Source organism: Macaca fascicularis, chromosome 7 (assembly GCF_037993035.2).
Source record: "Macaca fascicularis isolate 582-1 chromosome 7, T2T-MFA8v1.1".
NCBI lineage: Eukaryota > Metazoa > Chordata > Mammalia > Primates > Cercopithecidae > Macaca > Macaca fascicularis.
The window spans coordinates 43,138,969-43,157,512 of NC_088381.1; the positions used below are offsets into that span (position 1 = coordinate 43,138,969).

Consider the following 18,544-nt stretch of genomic DNA (forward strand, 5'->3'; position numbering starts at 1 on the left):
TCTCAGCACTTTGGGAGGTTGAGGCAGTAGGCTCGCTTGGGCCCAGGGGTTTGAGACCAGCCTGGGCAAAGCAGGGAGACCCTGGGTACCAAAAACAGAAACAGTTAGTTGGGCATGGTGGCGCGCACTGAAGTGGGAGGATCGCTTGAGCCTAGGAGGTCGAGGCTGCAGTGAGCCATGATCGTATCACTGCACTTCAGCAAAAAAAAAAAAAAAAAAAAAAAGAGTGCTGTCAGGGAATCTGGGATTCATAAGCATTTCCCTTGACTGCTCTTCTTTCCTTTCTTTCTCCTTTTATTACACCTCTCTTCTCTCTGTAACCCCCTATACCTTTTGCTCTGGCTTTTGTTACATTCTGTATTAAAATTTTAGATAATTTATTTTATGTTATTTTACTTTTTTGAGACAAAGTCTCACTGTCACCCAGGCTGGAGTGCAGTGGCGCAATCTCAGCTCACTGCAACCTCTGCTTCCTGGGTTCAATCAGTTCTCATGCCTCAGCCTCCTGAGTAGCTGGGACTACCGGTGCACACCACCATGCCTAGATAATTTTTTTGGTATTTTTGCTAGAGTTTTGCCATGGTGCCCAGGCTGGTCTCGAACTTCTGGCCTCTAGCAGTTCACCCGCCTTAGCCTCTTGAAGTGCTGGGATTACAGGCCTGAGCCGCCATGCCCCTAAAAATTTAGATAATTTATTGGAATGTTGTGTGCTAATGAAAAGCAAATCCTAAACTCCTGCAACATCATCCTGTGTTTAATTGTCAGGGTTTATGGGCCCTCTGGGTCAGAGGATGAGCAGTGAATTGGCAGAGAGAAGTGTAGGGAAGGTAGAGAAGGAAAGCATTTCAAAACTAATGAGGCTTGGAAGGAAGAAAAGAAAATGCAGTTGCTGGGCTTGGTTGTAAAAATCTTGAAAGTGAGGGAGATAAACTTGAAAGTGGTTCCTGCTGCTAGCACATTTCTTGCAATTGGCCTTGTCAAGAAGGATAATGGGCTGGAGCTGAGAAAGAAGCATCGTGCTCACTCGCTAAACTGGAGTGGAGAATTATTCTCTCCTTACTGAATTTCAGGGATTTCAGCCTGTCCCAAGTCAAATCCTTGTTCCCAGAAGTAAAGCTCATTACATCTGTAATGTGAGTGATTCCTTCCCCAGCCACAGCTCAATAAGGGCTCTTCTGAAACTTTGGAGTACAGCTTCTTATGGGTTGCCTTTAGTCCTATTGTCTGGGCCCTGATTTTCTAGATCCTGGAGAGAATGCTCCCTCAGAGGTCTGAATTCTAACCCTAGGCCCTATCGTTAGCTCCCTGTGCCACCCTGACAGGTGACGCCTCCCTACTCTGGGCCTCAGTGTTTCTCATCTGTGTGCAGTGGTTTATAATGCTTCTCTCACAGTGTTACTGTAAGGATTAAAGAAGATAGTGTGTTTGAACTGGGGAGGCGGCAGAGGTTGCAGTGAGCCGAGATCATGCCACTGCACTCTAGCCTGGGTGACAGAGTAAGACTTTGTCTCAGAAAAACAAAACAAAAACACCCCCCAAAAAACAAAAACAGAGGCTAGTATATATATATATATATATATATATATATATATATATTTTTTTTTTTTTTTTTTTTTTTTTTTGAGACGGAGTCTAGCTGTGTCGCCCAGGCTGGAGTGCAGTGGCCAGATGTCAGCTCACTGCAAGCTCCGCCTCCCGGGTTTACACCATTCTCCTGGCTCAGCCTCCCGAGTAGCTGGGACTACAGGCGCCGTCACCTCGCCCGGCTAGTTTTTTGTATTTTTTAGTAGAGACGGGGTTTCACCGTGTTAACCAGGATGGTCTCGATCTGCTGACCTTGTGATCCGCCCGTCTCGGCCTCCCAAAGTGCTGGGATTACAGGCTTGAGCCACCGCGCCCGGCCGAGGCTAGTATATTTAAAAGGCCTGCCACAGCAGGTGTTCCATAAACCAGAGCTGCTGTAGGATCTTCGTAGGCCTGCTAGGCTCACCTGCACCTCTCATTCTCCCACCTAGTCTCCCAGCTGCATTCTGGCTTTTTTTCCAGTGCTCCTGGGGAAGGAAATTTGGGTGGGGGAAGAGAGGTTATGAGTAATGGCTAATTGAAGAGTTGGGGATTTTCTCTGAATTTAATTATCTCTGCTACTTAACTAGCTCCCCGAGGCCATGGATGGCTGGAGGGGCTCTGTAGAGGGTGCAATTTGACTCATCCAGTCAGCTCCCTTTCTGTTTCTTCATCTTCAGTGGGGAGAGTTATTAAGGCTCTGCCAAGGATGCTAAGAAGAGGTCGTTTGAAGCCTAACGTTGCCTTTTAAAAAAAATCATTTGCCTTTGTTTTTTTATTTTTTAAATCCTTTAACTGTTGCTTATCTACTTTTGGATTCAGCCTTTGTCACAGATAAGCAAGAATGCAGCTTCCCTGTGTCACTCTGCTTGCTTCTCAGCAGCCCCTCACTCCTTCCTTCCACCTCTTCTTTTTTTTTTTTTTGAGAGGGAGTCTCGCTCTGTCACCCAGGCTGGAGTGCAGTTGCATGATCTCAGCTCACTGCAAGCTCTGCCTTCCAGGTTCAGGCCATTCTCCGGCCTCGGCCTCCCGAGTAGCTGGGACTACAGGCACCTGCAACCACGCCTGGCTAATTCTTTGTATTTTTAGTAGAGATGGGGTTTCACTATGTTAGCCAGGACAGTCGCGATCTCCTGACCGTGATCCATCCGCCTCGGCCTCCCAAAGTGCTGGGATTACAGGTGTGAGCCACTGAGCCCAGCCCCACCTCTTCTCTTTCTTTTGGGCTCCCCACTTCCACCCCTCCTCTGCCTTTCTCTTCTTCCAGGCCCCATCGTCTTCCATCTTGCCTTAGGGAATTAAGTTGCTTTTAATATTAGCCTAAACCAAACAAAATGAAGGTATTAGGATATAGTGGAAACACATAGAAGGCTGAGATTCACCTTGATTCATCTGCCTGCCAGGGTGTTGTCAGCTACTCAGGCTATCATCCAATGGGTGGCACCCATCCCACCTAGTTGGAAGAATTTAGAACTAGTCCACGGGGCCTTGACCACATCTTCATCTTTGCCTTTACACATGCACGTTTTCTTGTCATTTGTTGGATTCTGTCTCCCCTGATGGTAACAATCCCTGTGTCCTTTTTACTCATAGCTCAGTGCAGATACTCTGTGTTTCTAGAATAAACAACTCCCTAAATTGTTTTATCCAAACACCTTATTTTAGAGGGTTAGAAAATACTTTAATAGTTAAACTTCAAAATATGTGCTCTTGAGGGAAAAATCAGGAGGCTTTGAATAGTGTTATTTTGGGACAGAAAATACCGGAGAAGAACATACTTTCTGAGTTTTTCATAAAACCTCCTTGTTCATTTTTGAGGAAGGAGGGGTTACCCATACTCATTGTCACAGAAGCTGAGCAGAATTGGGGTTATTAGATCTCAGCCTCCTGTGGGATTCCTAGGGAAGCTTATGAGCCTGGGAGTCTACTGGGTGGTTGATGCTTCCTCCAGAATGCAGCCTGGCCCACCAGCTGCTGGGGGCCCTCTCAGCATCACCTTTCGGTTAACAAAGGATCAGAAAGAGAACCCAAGGCCCAGAGGTGGCCTCATTAAGTAGAGAAGGACTGGGCCTGTGATTCGAATGTTTGAGGGCTCTGCTAGGAGAATGAGAGGAAGCCCAGTTAATCCTCCCAGGACTCCAGGAGCAGGGCATTATCCCAAGTTGAGAAGGGGATTCAGAAGAACTAGGCACCTAGGAGTAGAGGTGACAGGGTGATTTGAAAGGACTACTTGTTAGATGCAAGGACCAGCACAAGAGAAGGCGAGACTCTTACACAGGGGCAGTTAGAGAGGCAGAGCAGCCCCAACCAGGAGAAAGTGGATGTGGAGATGTGTTGTGGTGAGAAGTTGGAGAGGAAAGGAGGAAACAGTGAAGGGCATGGAAACCTGGGCAGAGGGGCTTGGGACTGTGCTCTGAGGCAGAGGGGAGCCATGGCAGGCTCTGTGCAGGGGCTGTCCCGCTGGAGGAGTGCTGGTTTCTGTGCAGGCGGGTGGAGGGAGAAAATGCTGGAGACAGGAACAGTGTGTGAAGCGCCTGGCTATTGTGGGAAGCAAGTGTGGGGTGCTGAGGGAGGTCAAGAAATGAACTCTCTCTGGACTTGTCTGCCATCATGTGCCTCTCTTCCATCCCCAGAGAAGAGCTAGACTTGGGTGTGGCAGGCGCAGGGACAAGAGGGATGTCCTAGCCTGGCAGCTCCGGCAGCGTGCTCTGGGGTTCAGTGATCTCATGCGCCCAGGTTTCCAGGTGGCTTCTTGTGAGGCCCTCTGGGATCTGGCTCCCAGGACCAATGTGGTCCAGCAGTGAAAAGCCCCTTAGAATTTCCCTTCTCTTCCTCTCCAACCCCTTGCATCTCTGCTGCCTCCTAGGCAGTATTGTTTCCTGGAATGGGTGGGAGAAGCTGGAGCTCACAGCCAGGGATGGCGGCAAGCTGTGTTATGTAAGTTTGAAAAAGGGAGGCTTGCTTGCCATGTGAATAGAGATCAGATACAAGGACAGCTAGATGCAGCACAGTCATGCCTGAGCAGTAGCTGCAGCCTGAAGAGAGGTGTCTGAGCCAGCAAAGGAAGAAGCTGCTGGCCTGGGTGGAGGAGACTGTGTTCTTGTGGGGAAGGAGAGGTGTCTGGTTCTGTGAACTGCTGATCTCGGAGGGCAGCCTGTGAAGCAGTCATTCTCTATTCCTATAACGTGGTGTGCTGCTCATATGCCACGCCTTATTACATCGATCCTGGTCTGTGATGGTATGAGAACCGCCATTGTGACCCTTTCATTCATGGCAAACCATGGCCCAGAAAAGTCAAGTGACTTGCTCGGGGCTGCGTGGAGAGTGAGTGGCAGGGTCAGGATTTGACACAGGGCTTCTGTGTCACTAGCCAGTGCTACTCTTTTACTCTAAAACAGGCCTAACAGGTCATGCCTAAACAGCCCATGGGGAGAGTATGGGCCAGGTGAGGGAGCCTGGTGCCGTGTGGCCTGGCATGGATGAGAGGCGATGGCACTGGGTGGGAGGTGTGGAAGAGGGCTTGTGTCAGAGCGCCTTGGTGTGCCGCCCCAGCAGGCGCTGTCACACCCCTTACCCTTCTCAGTCTCGTTCCATTCTCAGCATGATTTTCCAAATCCTGAGCTCCTGACCTCCAGAGGCCAGGCACACGCCTGTCCTCTGAGGGGCCATGGGCATGGTGGGATGAGGAGGTACAACTCTAACAAGCAACTGCTGGACTCATGCCTCGGCTGAAGTGTTTGTGCGCCCTGTCCTAACACTAGGCCCAGGGAAAGAACAGAACTCGCCCCTCTCCTCCCGAAGTTCAGAATCTCCCCATGGTTCTCTGAGAGGCTGCATGGCTCACTCCCTCTCTCTGTTCACATAGTTGCTCAAGTGTCCTCTCCTCACAGGGCCGTTCCTTCCACCTTGTCATGGCAGTACCCCCCTTACTCTCTCTGCCCTCACAGGGTTTTGTTTTGTTAATTTTTTTTGAGACGGAGTTTCACTCTATTGCTCAGGCTGGAGTGCAGTGGCATGATCTTGGCTCATTGCAACTTCCACCTCCTGGGTTCAAGCGATTCTCCTGTCTCTGCCTCCTGAGTAGCTGGGATTACAGGCTTGTGCTACCACACCCAGCCAATTTTTGTATTTTTAGTAAAGACAGGGTTTCACCATGCTGACCTCAAATGATGCGCCTACCTCAACCTCCCAAAATGCTGGGATTACAGGTGTAAGCCACCATGCCCAGCTGGGTTTTATGTTTCTCTTTATGCCACTTAAGACCACCTGATGTTACACATTTGTTCATTGATTGATTTATTGTCTGTCTCCTCACACTAAAATTGAAGCTTCATGACAGTGGGGGACTTGGTCAGTTTCTTGCCTGCTGTCTGCCTGGTGCCCACACAGAGCCCACAGGTAAGGTAGCAGGTGCTCAGTGGACAGTAGGTGGCGACTGTTAGACCATGGCAGTAGGGTGGGTAGAAGAGGACAGTTGTTAAGTGTCAGAGGGCCTGGGATCTGCTTTCAGCTTTACCCAGTTTTTGCTGTGTGACTTTGAACAAGTTGCTGGATCTCTTGGGCCTTTTAGCCTTTTTTTGTTTTTCTTGGAGACAGAGTCTCACTCTGTCACCAGGCTGGGGTGCAGTGGCACGATCTTGGCTCACTGCAACCTCTGCTTCCTGGGTTCAAATGATTCTCCTGCCTCAGCCTCTTGAATAGCTAGGGGTTACAGGTGTGCACCACCACACCTGGCTAATTTTTGTATCTTTATTAGAGACAAGGTTTCACTATGTTGGCCAGGCTGGTCTTGAACTCCTGACCTCAGGTGATCCTCCTGTCTCGGCCTCCCAAAGTGCTGGGATTATAGGCATGAGGCACCGCCAGCTTTTGTTTTTCAATTTGCCCTTGGAAAGATACTTAAATAGACCTGTTTGAATCTGTTTAAGAATAAATAGCCGGCCATGGTGACCTGTACCTATCCTCCCAGCTACTTGGGAGGCTGAGGCGGGAGTATTGCTTGAGCCCAGGAGTTCAAGCCCAGCCTGGGCAATTTAGTGAGACTCTGTGTCTAAAAAAGAAATAATAAATAAATGCATTCATATAACACAGTGTTGAAGGGAAAAATAATGAAATGTTAGTAGTGACTCTGCTGGGTTGTATCATAGGAGGTTTGGATTTTTTCTGTGATTTTCTAGATGTCCTATGTGGTGTCTATATTACGACTATTAAGGATTTCCCTAGACATGGTCTGCCCTCAAAGTGAGTCTCATTGCTGATGTCTGCTCCACAAAGCCCTGCTCCAGGGGCCTTCACCAAGTCCCAGCCTTGGTTTTCTCACTTATAAATGAGGATAATTGACCCTGGTCTATGCACTTTACAGGACACTTTATGAATCAGAGGATACAGTGGGAAAAAAAAAAGTTTGGAAATTTAGGTCTCTGCAAACTAAGGGCCAATGTACTGGTATTTGTGACAGTGACCAGATGGGTGGGATGGGGTGATAATAAGAGTGCAAGGAAGGGGGATGGGAACATTGTTTTGCCTCTGAGGAGCAGCTTTAAGCTCTCTCATGTTCCAGCGCCAGATAGCAAGGGGTTCCCCTTGACTGGCAGGGTAGATGTAGCTGTGTAGGCTGTTAGGTGAGTGACTCCAGTGGAATGGAATCATCACTCAGCTCCCACCCCTGCCACACATACTCATAAGAAAAAGACCCACATGCTCTGTGCCTGGTGCAGAGGTCTAGAATGGGAATTCCCGCCAAACCCTGTCCCCTTCTAGCCTGTGTAGCTTCAGCAAGCAGATAGGTTTTATTGTTTTTTTTCTGCCTCCTTCATGATCCAACCATAGATAGTATGTCTTACCAGTATGGGTGGTTGAAGCAACAGACTTCGAAATCCTGACTGTTCATGATAACAGACTCCTTCCTGTGGGTCATCTGGCCAAGTCTGCATTCTCAGAGTGGAAATCGACTGTCTTTCTATTCTACTTCTAAAGCAGCTGCTCATTTCATCTCCTGACAGTTGCTTCTTGAACTTGGAACAAGGGGCCTTGGTGTACAGTGTTTGCAAGCCAAGGGCTGCCTGATGGTGGACGGGGTGTTGTCCTGGGACTCAGGGTCAGGGCTGGTCTGTGTGGAATGCTGACCCTTCTCTTCCCCAATCTACCTGTGTCAATTCCTTCCTTTTCTATTTTCTCTTCCTTGCAGATGTCAAGCCCTCCAACATCCTAGTCAACTCCCGTGGGGAGATCAAGCTCTGTGACTTTGGGGTCAGCGGGCAGCTCATCGACTCCATGGCCAACTCCTTCGTGGGCACAAGGTCCTACATGTCGGTATGAACAGAAGTTTCCATTGCTTGAACTTATTGTACGGTCAGGGATAGGAGCCCAGTGGGTATCTTTCCTGTGGAGCCAGAGTCTTGTGCTGGGTGGGGGACGAGAAGTGAGGGAGGAGGCACAGTGGTCCTTCCTGAGGAGATGAATTTGAATGGGAAGATGGTCTTGGTCTTTCTTAGGCCTTGGAGCATAACTGGGATATTGGGGCCTTGACTCACTGAGAGGATTGTGCAGCTTCAGAATGCAGCTTTTCATTCTGAAGGATTGTGAGCTCCAGCTCCCCTCTGGGCATCTCTACATGATCGTCTTTAGCTCCACAAACCCAGGATGCTCAGATATGACCCACCCCAAACTACCTCACCTCCTCCTTTTCTCTTAGCAGTAAATAGACAGCATCATCTTCCTGGTTTCCCAAGGTAGAAACCTGAGCATTGGCTTTTAATGTGCCTTCTCAGCAGCCCATCCTTTCAGTATCTTGTAGCTCCCAACTCCTGAGAGTCTGTTCAGAATTGTCCAGCCTCTTTTCTCCCTCCTCACTATGTCTGTCAGTCATTTACTCCTCCCTCTAACTGCAGCACACCTGGACCCCTCGCCAGAGTCTCTGCTCCATTTCAGCCAACACCCAGTGTTGGGCGTCTTCCCTCCTGCTCCCAGCTCTGCTGGCTCCCACTGTCACCAGAGTGTTGTGTGGGGCTATCCTCACACTATGGCAGCACCAGCATGTTCTCTTCCCTCCTCCATATCACCAGTTCCTTGGGGACAGGGACAAGGTGTCTCTCTTGTCCCTAGTGCCTGGCATGGGGCCTGGCATGTGGTAGGTGTTCAGGGAATGCTTGGCAAGTGGGTAGATGTTTAGTTGGCTGAGTGGGAGGGTACATGGATAGCACATTTCTGAGAATGATTCGGAAAGGTGGAAACGTGAGTCTGGGCCAGTGCTGAAGTGTGGCAGAGTGGAGAAGCGTTGGAGTGAGTAGGCAGTCTTTACAGAAGTGGCAGGGAGTGCAGGCCCGTGTGGAAGGGGGGACAGGCGCAGAGGCTCAGATCTTAACTGAGATCACATTGTATGTGTTCTCTGTCAAAGCACATGTCATGTCCCTGGAAGGTCTCATTTGATCCATGTGGTTGTCCCAGGAAATAAAGATTATTGTTCCCATTTTAGAGGTGAGGAAGTGTAGATTCAGGGAGGTTAAGCAACCTGCCTGCTTAACCTTGCTGAGCCAGGATTGAAAGCTAGCTGCCCCCTTGCCAGGCAGATGCCCTTTGCACAGCACACCCTCATTTGCCTCTTAGGGAGGATTTGGCACCTGTGCCCAGATCCCAGTGTGAACACATCCTCATTCCTTCTTGCTGGCGCCTACCCCCCACTGTGACTCCAGCCACTGTCAACCTCACCTGGCACTGACCCACATCCCCACCCCTCCACTCCAGTGATCCACAGTAGAACTCCTTCTCTGTCATCTCCTTATTGTTTCTTCCCTAAATGTCTAATAACTGAGCAGCTGGCATCCTGGGCCATTTGACTGCCAACTCTCAAGTTCAAAATCCATTAACAGGCCCTAGGAGTTACTGGTCAAGGGTTTAATGGTTTGGATTTTTGTGGTTATATGGTCAGTTCCAAAATAGTCCAGTGTTGGAGTTAGTGAAAAATGCTACAGGAGAAGTTAATGTCTAAATGAATATACTATGGCCAGAATAAATATTTTTTCGGTAGGGTTCTTGAAATACATGTGCTATTTCAAATAATGCTCATTAAAAATAATGCTTTTACATAGCACTGTATACATTTTTTCTCTTTGGCTCTTCCCACCAGTATCAACCAATATTTGTACAGCATTTTACAACATCTGACATACATTGTCATTTGATCTTCTTAGTAACCCTAAGTAGAGTTTTCTTATGTCATTGTTACTGTCATTTTCATCAGCAGCAGCTGACCCCCCCCCCCCCCCCCGACCTTTTTTTTTCCGACACGGTGTTTTCGCTCTTCTTGCCCAGGCTGGAGTGTGGTGGCGTGATTTTGGCTCACTGCAACCTCTGCCTCCCGGGTTCAAATGATTCTCCTGCCTCAGCTTCCCAAGTAGCTGGAATTACAGGCATGCACCACCACGTCCAGCTAATTTTTGTATTTTTAGTAGAGACAGGGTTTCGCTATGTTGACCAGGCTGGTCTCGAACTCCTGATCTCATGTGATCCTCCTGCCTCAGCCTCCCAAAGTGCTGGGATTAGAGGCGTGAGCCACTGCGCCCTGGCCCAGCAGCAGCCCCATTTTATAGATGAGGCTGATAGTCAGGATCCTTTAGCTTGTAAGTCCCGGAACTGGGATTTAAGTCTCAGGCCCACTGACCCAAGATCTTTTGTTCTATGTATCCACAGCACACCTCATTCCCAACCCGCGTTCCACAAGCTTCATGTTTCACATTCAGTGACAAGATGAGCCACTCATGCTGGGGTTCGGACAGGCTGCCCTGTGCGTGCAAGACTGTGGCCAAGCTGGGTAAAGCTGGAACCACAGGCTGAAGTGGCAGCCAGGGCCCAGCTGATTACATGTGGTCTGTCAGTTTAGGCCAGATTATAGGAGAGAGAGAGCAGGGATGAGGGGTCAAAGCCACAGAAGCCAGCTAGGATTTGGTAAACACAATGTTTGGGGGTAGGTGGAAGGCCAAATTCAAGAGGTTAGTGGAGCTCTTGAAACAGGATATGAACTATTGAGAAGGGACAAAAGAGAAAATGCATTAGCAGACCCAGGGGTCCATTTTAGGTCAGGTATTTATAACTGTCTGTCTCTCCTGCAGCCAGAAAGACTCCAGGGGACTCATTACTCTGTGCAGTCAGACATCTGGAGCATGGGACTCTCTCTGGTAGAGATGGCGGTTGGGAGGTATCCCATCCCTCCTCCAGATGCCAAGGAGCTAGAACTGATGTTTGGGTGCCAGGTGGAGGGAGATGCGGCTGAGACCCCACCTAGGCCAAGGACCCCCGGGAGGCCCCTTAGCTGTGAGTAGCCTGGTGTGTCCCCATCTTGGACTGTGTGTTGGGGGGTCCCTTACTTTCAGGGGTTTCTGGAGGGCTGATTCTCTGTACATTCTGCCAAGACTGATTTCTCTGTCCCTGGATGCCAGGCTAGGGCTAGGAGGAAGCAGCAAGGGTCTCCAGGTGGGTGTTGTTATTACCAACTACTTCCTACCATTTGTTGAGTATGTACTATGTTCTAGGCACTGCACTTAAGACTTTGTATACATTATTTAACCTTTTGTATTATTTTTATTATTAAGGGTCTTGCTGTGTTGCCCAGTGCAGTGGCTAGTCACAGTCTTCAACTCCTGGGCTCAAGCAGTCTTCCTCCCTCAGCCTCCAGAGTAGCTGGGACTACAGGCTATAATTTATCTGGGGGGTTGGGAGAGAAGGGGCTCACTCTGTCTGGAGTGCAATGGCACGATCACAGTTCACTGCAGCCTTAACTTCCCAGGCCCAAGTGATTGTCCTACCTCAGCCTCCTGAGTAGCTGGGACCACAGTCACATGCCACCATGCCCAGCTAGTTTGTTTTTTATTTTGTAGAGACATAGTCTCCTTATGTTGCTCAGGTTAGTCTCTAACTTTAGGGCTCAAGCAATCCTCCTGCCTCAGCCTCCCAAAGTGCTGAGATTACAGGCATGATCCACCATGCCTGGCTTCTAATTTCTGGGGTTTTTTTGTTTTTGTTTTTGTTTTTGTTTTTTTTTTTTTGAGACGGAGTCTTGCTCTGTCGCCCAGGCTGTTTTTGTTTTTGTTTTGATACTGGGTCTTGCTCTGTCACCCAGGGTGGAGTGCAGTGGTGCCATCATGGCTTACTGCAGCCTTGACCTCTTGGGCTCAAGTGATCCTTCTGCCTCAGCCTCCTGAGTACTTGAGACCACAGGCATGTGCCACCGTGCTACCATGCCTGGCTAGTTTTTTGGGTTTTTTTTTGAGATGGAGTCTCACTCTTGTTGCCCAGGCTGAAGTGCAGTGGCGTGATCTCAGCTCACTGCAACCTCCGTCTCCCGGGCTCAAGCGATTCTCCGGCCTCAGCCTCCCGAGTAGCTGGGATTACAGGTGTGTGCCACCACGCCCGGCTAAGTTTTTGTATTTTTAGTAGAGATGGCATTTCTCCACGTTGGTCAGGCTGGTCTGGAACTCCCGACCCTCAGGTGATCCGCCACCCTCAGACTCCCAAAGTGCTGGGATTACAGGTGTGAGCCACCGCGCCCGGCATGCCTGGCTAATTTTTAAAATTTTTTGTATAGATGAGGTCTCGCTATGTTGACTAGGCTGGTCTGGAACTCCTGGGCTCAAGTGATCCTCCTGCCTTGGCCTCCCAACGTGTTGGGATTTTAGGCGTGAGCCACTGCGTTCTAATTTTTTAATCATGACTTTTGGTAGTTTTTTTTTTTATTGAGATAGAATTCACGTAAGACAAAATTCACATTTTAAAGTATGTAGTTCAGTGGTTTTTAGTATATTGTTCCATGTTGTGCAGCCATCACCACTGTCTCATTCTGGAACATTTTCATTACCCCAGAAAGAAACCCCATCTCCCACTCCCCCTCGCCTGATCCGCTGACAAACACTAATCTACTTTGTGTCCATGGATTTGCCTAGCATTATAGAATTTTAATAGCATTTCATTTGTGAATATGATTATAATCTCCATTTTAAAGATGAGGAAACTGAGGCACAGGGCCCTTGTCAAGGCCACATAGGCTTGTAAGTGGCCAAGTCTGACTCCCAAGATGATAAACACTGTGCAGTACCACCTGCCTCTCTGAATGTGAATATTGGAAAGTAAACCTGGTACTCAGGGAATAGCCTGACCTAGCCAACTGTTTTTTATGTAGCTCCTGTCTGGCCAGGGATATCTGCCCTATACCTCCATGAGGTCCACATGAGAGAGAGTTTGTATAAAGGGGAAAGCAGAGGGGGCTAGGGGTAGCTGATGGCAGGTCATTGGAGGGGCTGGTGGCTGTGGCCTCTGAGGCTGGCCTGTGACTCTAGGAGACAAAAGGAAGAAACGCAAGTTCATGGAGAATTAAAACAAAGTCCTTTAGTTATTTAGCTGCTATCTCATTTGTGCCTCTCTCAGTAGAAGGAAGGGGGAAAGGACAGACATAATTATTATGTCTGTGCTTTACAAAACTCAGAACTTTGGCTCAGCAATGAACTGATTTCCCAAAAGTTATGAACTTAAGATGTGGCAGAGCCCAGACTTGTACCCTGCCTTTGCTGGTCCCCTCTGTGTTCAAGCCTTATCTGTGGATGTTTAATTTTTATTGTCCATGACCCTGTTCTGGTCCCAGGGATCTATACCCAACCCCTTGCCTCATATTAAGAAGTAATCTGTTTCTGAGAAGTATTTTTTCTTTTTATAAAATTTGTAGCATATGGAATGGACAGCCGACCTCCCATGGCAATTTTTGAGTTGTTGGATTACATAGTCAACGAGGTAAGTACTGCCTGGTTTCCTTCACCTTGGAATTTACTTGCTCATCTTAAGAAAACACCCAGATCCTGGGTGCGGTGACTCATGCCTGTAATCCCAGCAGTTTGGGAGGCTGAGGCAGGTGGATCACATGAGCTAAGGAGTTCGAGACCAGCCTGGCCAACATGGCAAAACCCCATCTGTACTAAAAATATGAAAATTAGCTGGGCATGGTGGTGCACATCTGTAGTCCCAGCTACTCGGGAGGCTGAGGCATGAGAATTGCTTGAACCTGGGAGGCAGAGGTTGGCTCTGAAAAAACAAAAACCAAAAAACATCCCCGTCACAGGTTCAGTCTACTAGAGTTTAATATACCTCTCTTTACTATATGCACAGCTTTATACTAAGCACCACGGGCTGTAGAAAAGCAGTTTCAGGATCAGATCATTGCTGCTTAAGGATAATGAGGGAGGCAGAGCATGTTGCATTTGTAGGAGTCAGAAAAAAAGCCATCTATCCTCTACTGCTGTGGACCTAAGCTGGGTGGTTCCGGGTGGTAGTCATATTAAGGGAAGGGATATCCGAGGTTAGATATGCCATTGCTGGTCTCCTAGCGTGCACTGCTCTCTTCCAAATTTTCACATTAATTTCCCATGTGATTCTCCCAAGCATTGCTGAGGTAGGCCAAATTGGTTCCTTTTCAAACAGGTGAGGAAATTGAGCCTCCAAGATGAAAAGTAGCCCATGTCATTCCCACCCAGTGCTCTTTCTTCCTCACCACCTCCCACCTCCCACCTCCCATTCTTACCTCCTAGGAGGCTTGGCCGCATGGCAGTTGATCCACTGCAGCCTCTGCTGACACACAGCCCCTCTGTTGCCTAGCTCTTTCCTGTTTAGAAGGAATGGATGCTGCCTCTGGAGGCCAAGCTGCTGGTCTCTTCTCTCCCTTGAATAGTCCCTTGATTCCCTCAGCAGCAGGGACAGTGTGCAGAGTAGGACTTGCTCTGGGTCAGTGTTCTAAGAGCTGAGTTCTAGTCCTCACCTCAGATCAGACTGACATGGCCCTCAGAGGAAGAGCACTAGGGGATCAGTGTCTCATTTTTAATCTCAAATTAAAAATGAGATTTGGGGCTGTACATCAGAGCAGTGACATCATGGACATTATGTCTGTGGGTCAGCACCTCCCAAAGAAGCTACACGCAGCTCCCAGCCCGGGTGTGTAAGTGGGCCCACATTTCCTGGACTGCATGGAACACCGTGCGCCCAGTGCTCCAGAGCCTTGTAGTGTATAGCGCTGGGTGATCGCTCTGGGATCTGACAACAGCCTCGCTGTGGAGTGTGCGGGTAACATTCTTCCAGACCCAGCCCTGTCAGTTCATGTTTCATCAACTTTGCACTGCCTCTCTAGGGCTCAGAAAAGGGATTTTTAAAAACCGGTTTGCTTCTGCAGGTGCTGTCAGACCTGGGCCAGCCTGGTGGTTTGCATGTGCCCCTAGCTGTTGCTGCCAGTAAATTGCTAGTTACGTTTCCATGTCGCACTCCAAGATTTACCATTGTAGAGTTTCAGAGCTTAAAAGGGTCCCTGAGATCATTAGGCCCAACCTCTTCGTGTCATAGAAGAGTAAACTGAGGCTCAGAGAGGAACAGTGGTTAGTTCAACATCACCAGACAAGTGAGTGGACTTGCCTTGGTCCCAGTTCTAAGTGTGCTATTTGAGACCAGTGGTTCCAAAATGGTTACCCAAAAGGCAGCACTGGCCTTCCACCTGTGCCTTTCCTTGACTGGATGAGAGTAGCACTGCCTTTGGACTGCAGAGAAGACTTTAAAAAAATAGCACTGGCTGGCAAGAGGGGTGGGATGGGGAGAGGAGATGGCTGGAGCAAGGAGCCAGGCATTTTTCTTATCTCAACATGTGTTTGCAGCCTCCTCCGAAATTGCCCAGTGGAGTTTTCAGTCTGGAATTTCAAGATTTTGTGAATAAATGGTAAGTTGGCTCCTTGTTCTCTGGAAGGGTACTCTGGATTTGTCAGGCTCCCCACCCCATTTCTGGAAGCACCAGCTTTGCTTCTGCAGGCACAGCTTTGCCCTTTCCCCTCCCCTCTGATGATTCTCGGCTGCTGCCATAAGCCCTTTTTTAGAGTGCCAAGACTTATGTGACATGTCTAACTACATCATGGATGTAGTAGCTGCTCCTTTTGGTACTTGCTCTCCAGGGATTGGCACATTGCTTTTTGATTCAGCAAGAATGTATTAACTTACTGTGGGCATGATATTGTGCTTAGAACCGGAGGATGAGTCAAGCCCAGGCAATCCTCAGCCTCTAGTGTGCAGAGAAGACAGGCATGCAAACATGTTATTTGAGCTAGAACCAGTGCCAGGCAATAGCTCTCACCTTGTCTTTCTTCCTTTAAGCTTAATAAAAAACCCCGCAGAGAGAGCAGATTTGAAGCAACTCATGGTGAGTCCATTTATTCCAGATTCTTACAGTACCTGTTTATTCATTTGTTGTTCTCTGTCAGTCACCTGTGCAGTACTTCCAGAGCCCATTCATTCCCTGCCCACTGTGGTCCAGCTGAGCCTGGGGCTGCAGAATACCAAACACCAGTCTCCTCTGCCCTCCCATCAGTTTAAGGGAAAGCTGGGGTGACCCCTGCAGCCTGAGTAAGCATGCCAGAGAAAGGCCTTAGGGGGCCATGGGAAAGAAAAGGTCAGCCCACCCCCTTCATGGGGATGGGGCCTTTCCCTAATACTGACTGCCTCACCTTACATTCAGCCTCCTTCCTGAGTCACCCTCCGCCTGCTGTTTCGTTTGGTGGCAGTGGGGTTAGCTAAGTAATACTGTAAATATCTGGAGAGCCAGACTGTGCATAATATGCACTAAGTCCATCATTTTCGTTGTCCGTTCTAACAAGCCTGTGAGGCATTTAAGGCAGAGTTACTGTGTCCATACTGCAAGAGTAGGCTCCAAGAGGTGACTTGCCCAAGGCCTCACAGCTGCTGTGACTGATGGAGCGGGTCTTTGGGCCTGCAGTTGGCCCCACTGCTGCTTAGGGGCAGGTGCCAGGTGCTCCTTCCAAGTGCAGCACAAGCTCTAGACCTGAAACTCTTGGGATTTTCCTTCCTGGTGGGTGTTTTTGTTGTTGTTTCTTTTTAACACTACGTTCTCTCGTTTCCTTACATGCAGGTTCATGCTTTTATCAAGAGATCTGATGCTGAGGAAGTGGATTTTGCAGGTTGGCTCTGCTCCACTATCGGCCTTCACCAGCCCAGCACACCAACCCATGCTGCTGGCGTCTAAGTGTTTAGGAAGCAGCAAAGAGCGAGTCCCCTGCCCAGTGGTTTGCCATGTCACTTTCAGGCCTCCTTCCCATGCCTGTCTGTGTTCAGATGTGCATTTCACCTGTGACAAAGGATGAAGAACACAGCATGTGCCAAGATTCTACTCTTGTCATTTTTAATATTACTGTCTTTATTCTTATTACTATTATTGTTCCCCTAAGTGGATTGGCTTTGTGCTTGGGGCTATTTGTGTGTATGTTGATGATCAAAACGCGTGCCAGGCTGAATTACAGTGAAATTTTGGTGACTGTGGGTAGTCATTCTTACAATTGCACTGCTGTTCCTGCTCCATGACTGGCTGGCTGCCTGTATTTTCGGGATTCTTTGACATTTGGTGGTACTTTATTCTTGCTGGGCATACTTTCTCTCTGAGTAGGAGGGAGCCTTGTGAGATCCTTCACAGGCAGTGCATGTGAAGCATGCTTTGCTGCTATGAAAATGAGCATCAGAAAGTGTACATCATGTTATTTTATTATTATTAGCTTTTCATGTAGAATTCAGCAGTTTACATCCAAATCTAGCCAGAGCCCTTCACTGCCATGATAGCTGGGGCTTCACCAGTCTGTCTACTGTGGTGATCTGTAGACTTCTGGTTGTATTTCTATATTTATTTTCAATATACTGTGTGGGATACTTAGTGGTATGTCTCTTTAAGTTTTGATTAATGTTTCTTAAATGGTGGAATTATTTTGAATGTCACAAATTGATCAAGGCATTAAAAGGTCAGATTTATCTTTCCCCATATCCAAGTACCAATGCTATTGTAAACAACGTGTATAGTGCCTAAAATTGTATGAAAATCCTTTTAACCATTTTAACCTAGATGTTTAACAAATCTAATCTCTTATTCTAATAAATATACTATGAAGTTTAAAAAAAAAAAGGATGAAAGCTACTTTTGCTTTTGTGGTAAGCTTTTCAATTTCTTTAGTACGCAAGAAATACTGGTTGAGCCAAGCATTATTGGTGAAGGGGAAAGGTGAAGATGAGGAGGCTGGAAGGCAGAACCACCACACCAAGTTCAGTGCTTTGGACTAATGGGGCTTCCTGTAATTTCAGTCTCTGGACTCAGTCCACCTCTTCTCATCCCACACCCTTCTCTGTTCGTCCAACCCCCTTCCTTGTGGGACCTGTGAATAGATCCTGTATATTCCTTTGATCTCTTTATACAAAGGAAAAGCAGCAGATGGGGGTCTGGGAGCAAATCTGAGAAAAATCACAAAGTATTTCTTATCTCACAGAACATTTCTCATTTTCCATATACCAATAGTTGAGCTGAGGGCCTGTCTGCACTTCCAGGCTGTCATGCCCACAGGAGGGCCTTGCTGGTAACCAGCTTGCCTGCCTGGTGTGGGAGCTTTCTGCACGACAGCATAGTCTGTTTGCAACATTAAGCAATGGTTTCCCTTCTTTCACCACTTAAGCACACCTTCCTGGAAAGGAGGAATGTGCCTGATGCTGGCTTTGTCATGCCTGTGAGGTGGCAGTGATGTCACAAAGCCATGGCCCACTGGCCACAGGATCCCTTTCCTTAGCTGAGAAGTCTTTGGGAACTTTTAGGTACATTTGAGGCTGCCTGGTCAATACCTCTCCCCTCATTATTTTCTTTGAAAGGGCAGGTTATAGAAACTAAAAGCAACATGTATATTTATAACTAAAAGGCCCATTCCTTTTTAGATTAAAAACAAAACTTGAGTAAATAATCTTCTAAGTAGGTAGTTCCAATCTAGAGGTACCAGAAATTGGGATACTGCCAGGATTTTTAAAAAATGATCAGTGTTGTATATACTGCTGCCTAAGCTAGTCGGCTTTTTTTTTTTTTTTTTCTCACCGTGAGGTATAGCTTTTCTAAGTCAACAGTTCAACTTACACATTTTCAACACATAAACAT

General features: G+C 47.9%; 1 protein-coding gene across 3 annotated transcripts in view; it reads left to right on the forward strand.

Moving 5' to 3' along the window:
* The window catches only part of MAP2K1 (mitogen-activated protein kinase kinase 1), a 111,570-nt gene extending 94,034 nt beyond the window's left edge, over positions 1-17,536 (forward strand). For all 3 annotated transcript variants that reach the window (XM_005559865.4, XM_065548096.1, XM_073996106.1), the window contains 6 exons: positions 7,751-7,875; positions 10,671-10,872; positions 13,274-13,338; positions 15,237-15,298; positions 15,727-15,772; positions 16,499-17,536. In XM_005559865.4, the coding sequence (XP_005559922.1) occupies positions 7,751-7,875; positions 10,671-10,872; positions 13,274-13,338; positions 15,237-15,298; positions 15,727-15,772; positions 16,499-16,612 (614 nt within the window). In that variant the 3' untranslated portion in view covers positions 16,613-17,536. The remainder of the gene's footprint in view (positions 1-7,750; positions 7,876-10,670; positions 10,873-13,273; positions 13,339-15,236; positions 15,299-15,726; positions 15,773-16,498) is intronic.
* The last annotated feature ends 1,008 nt before the right edge of the window (positions 17,537-18,544 follow it).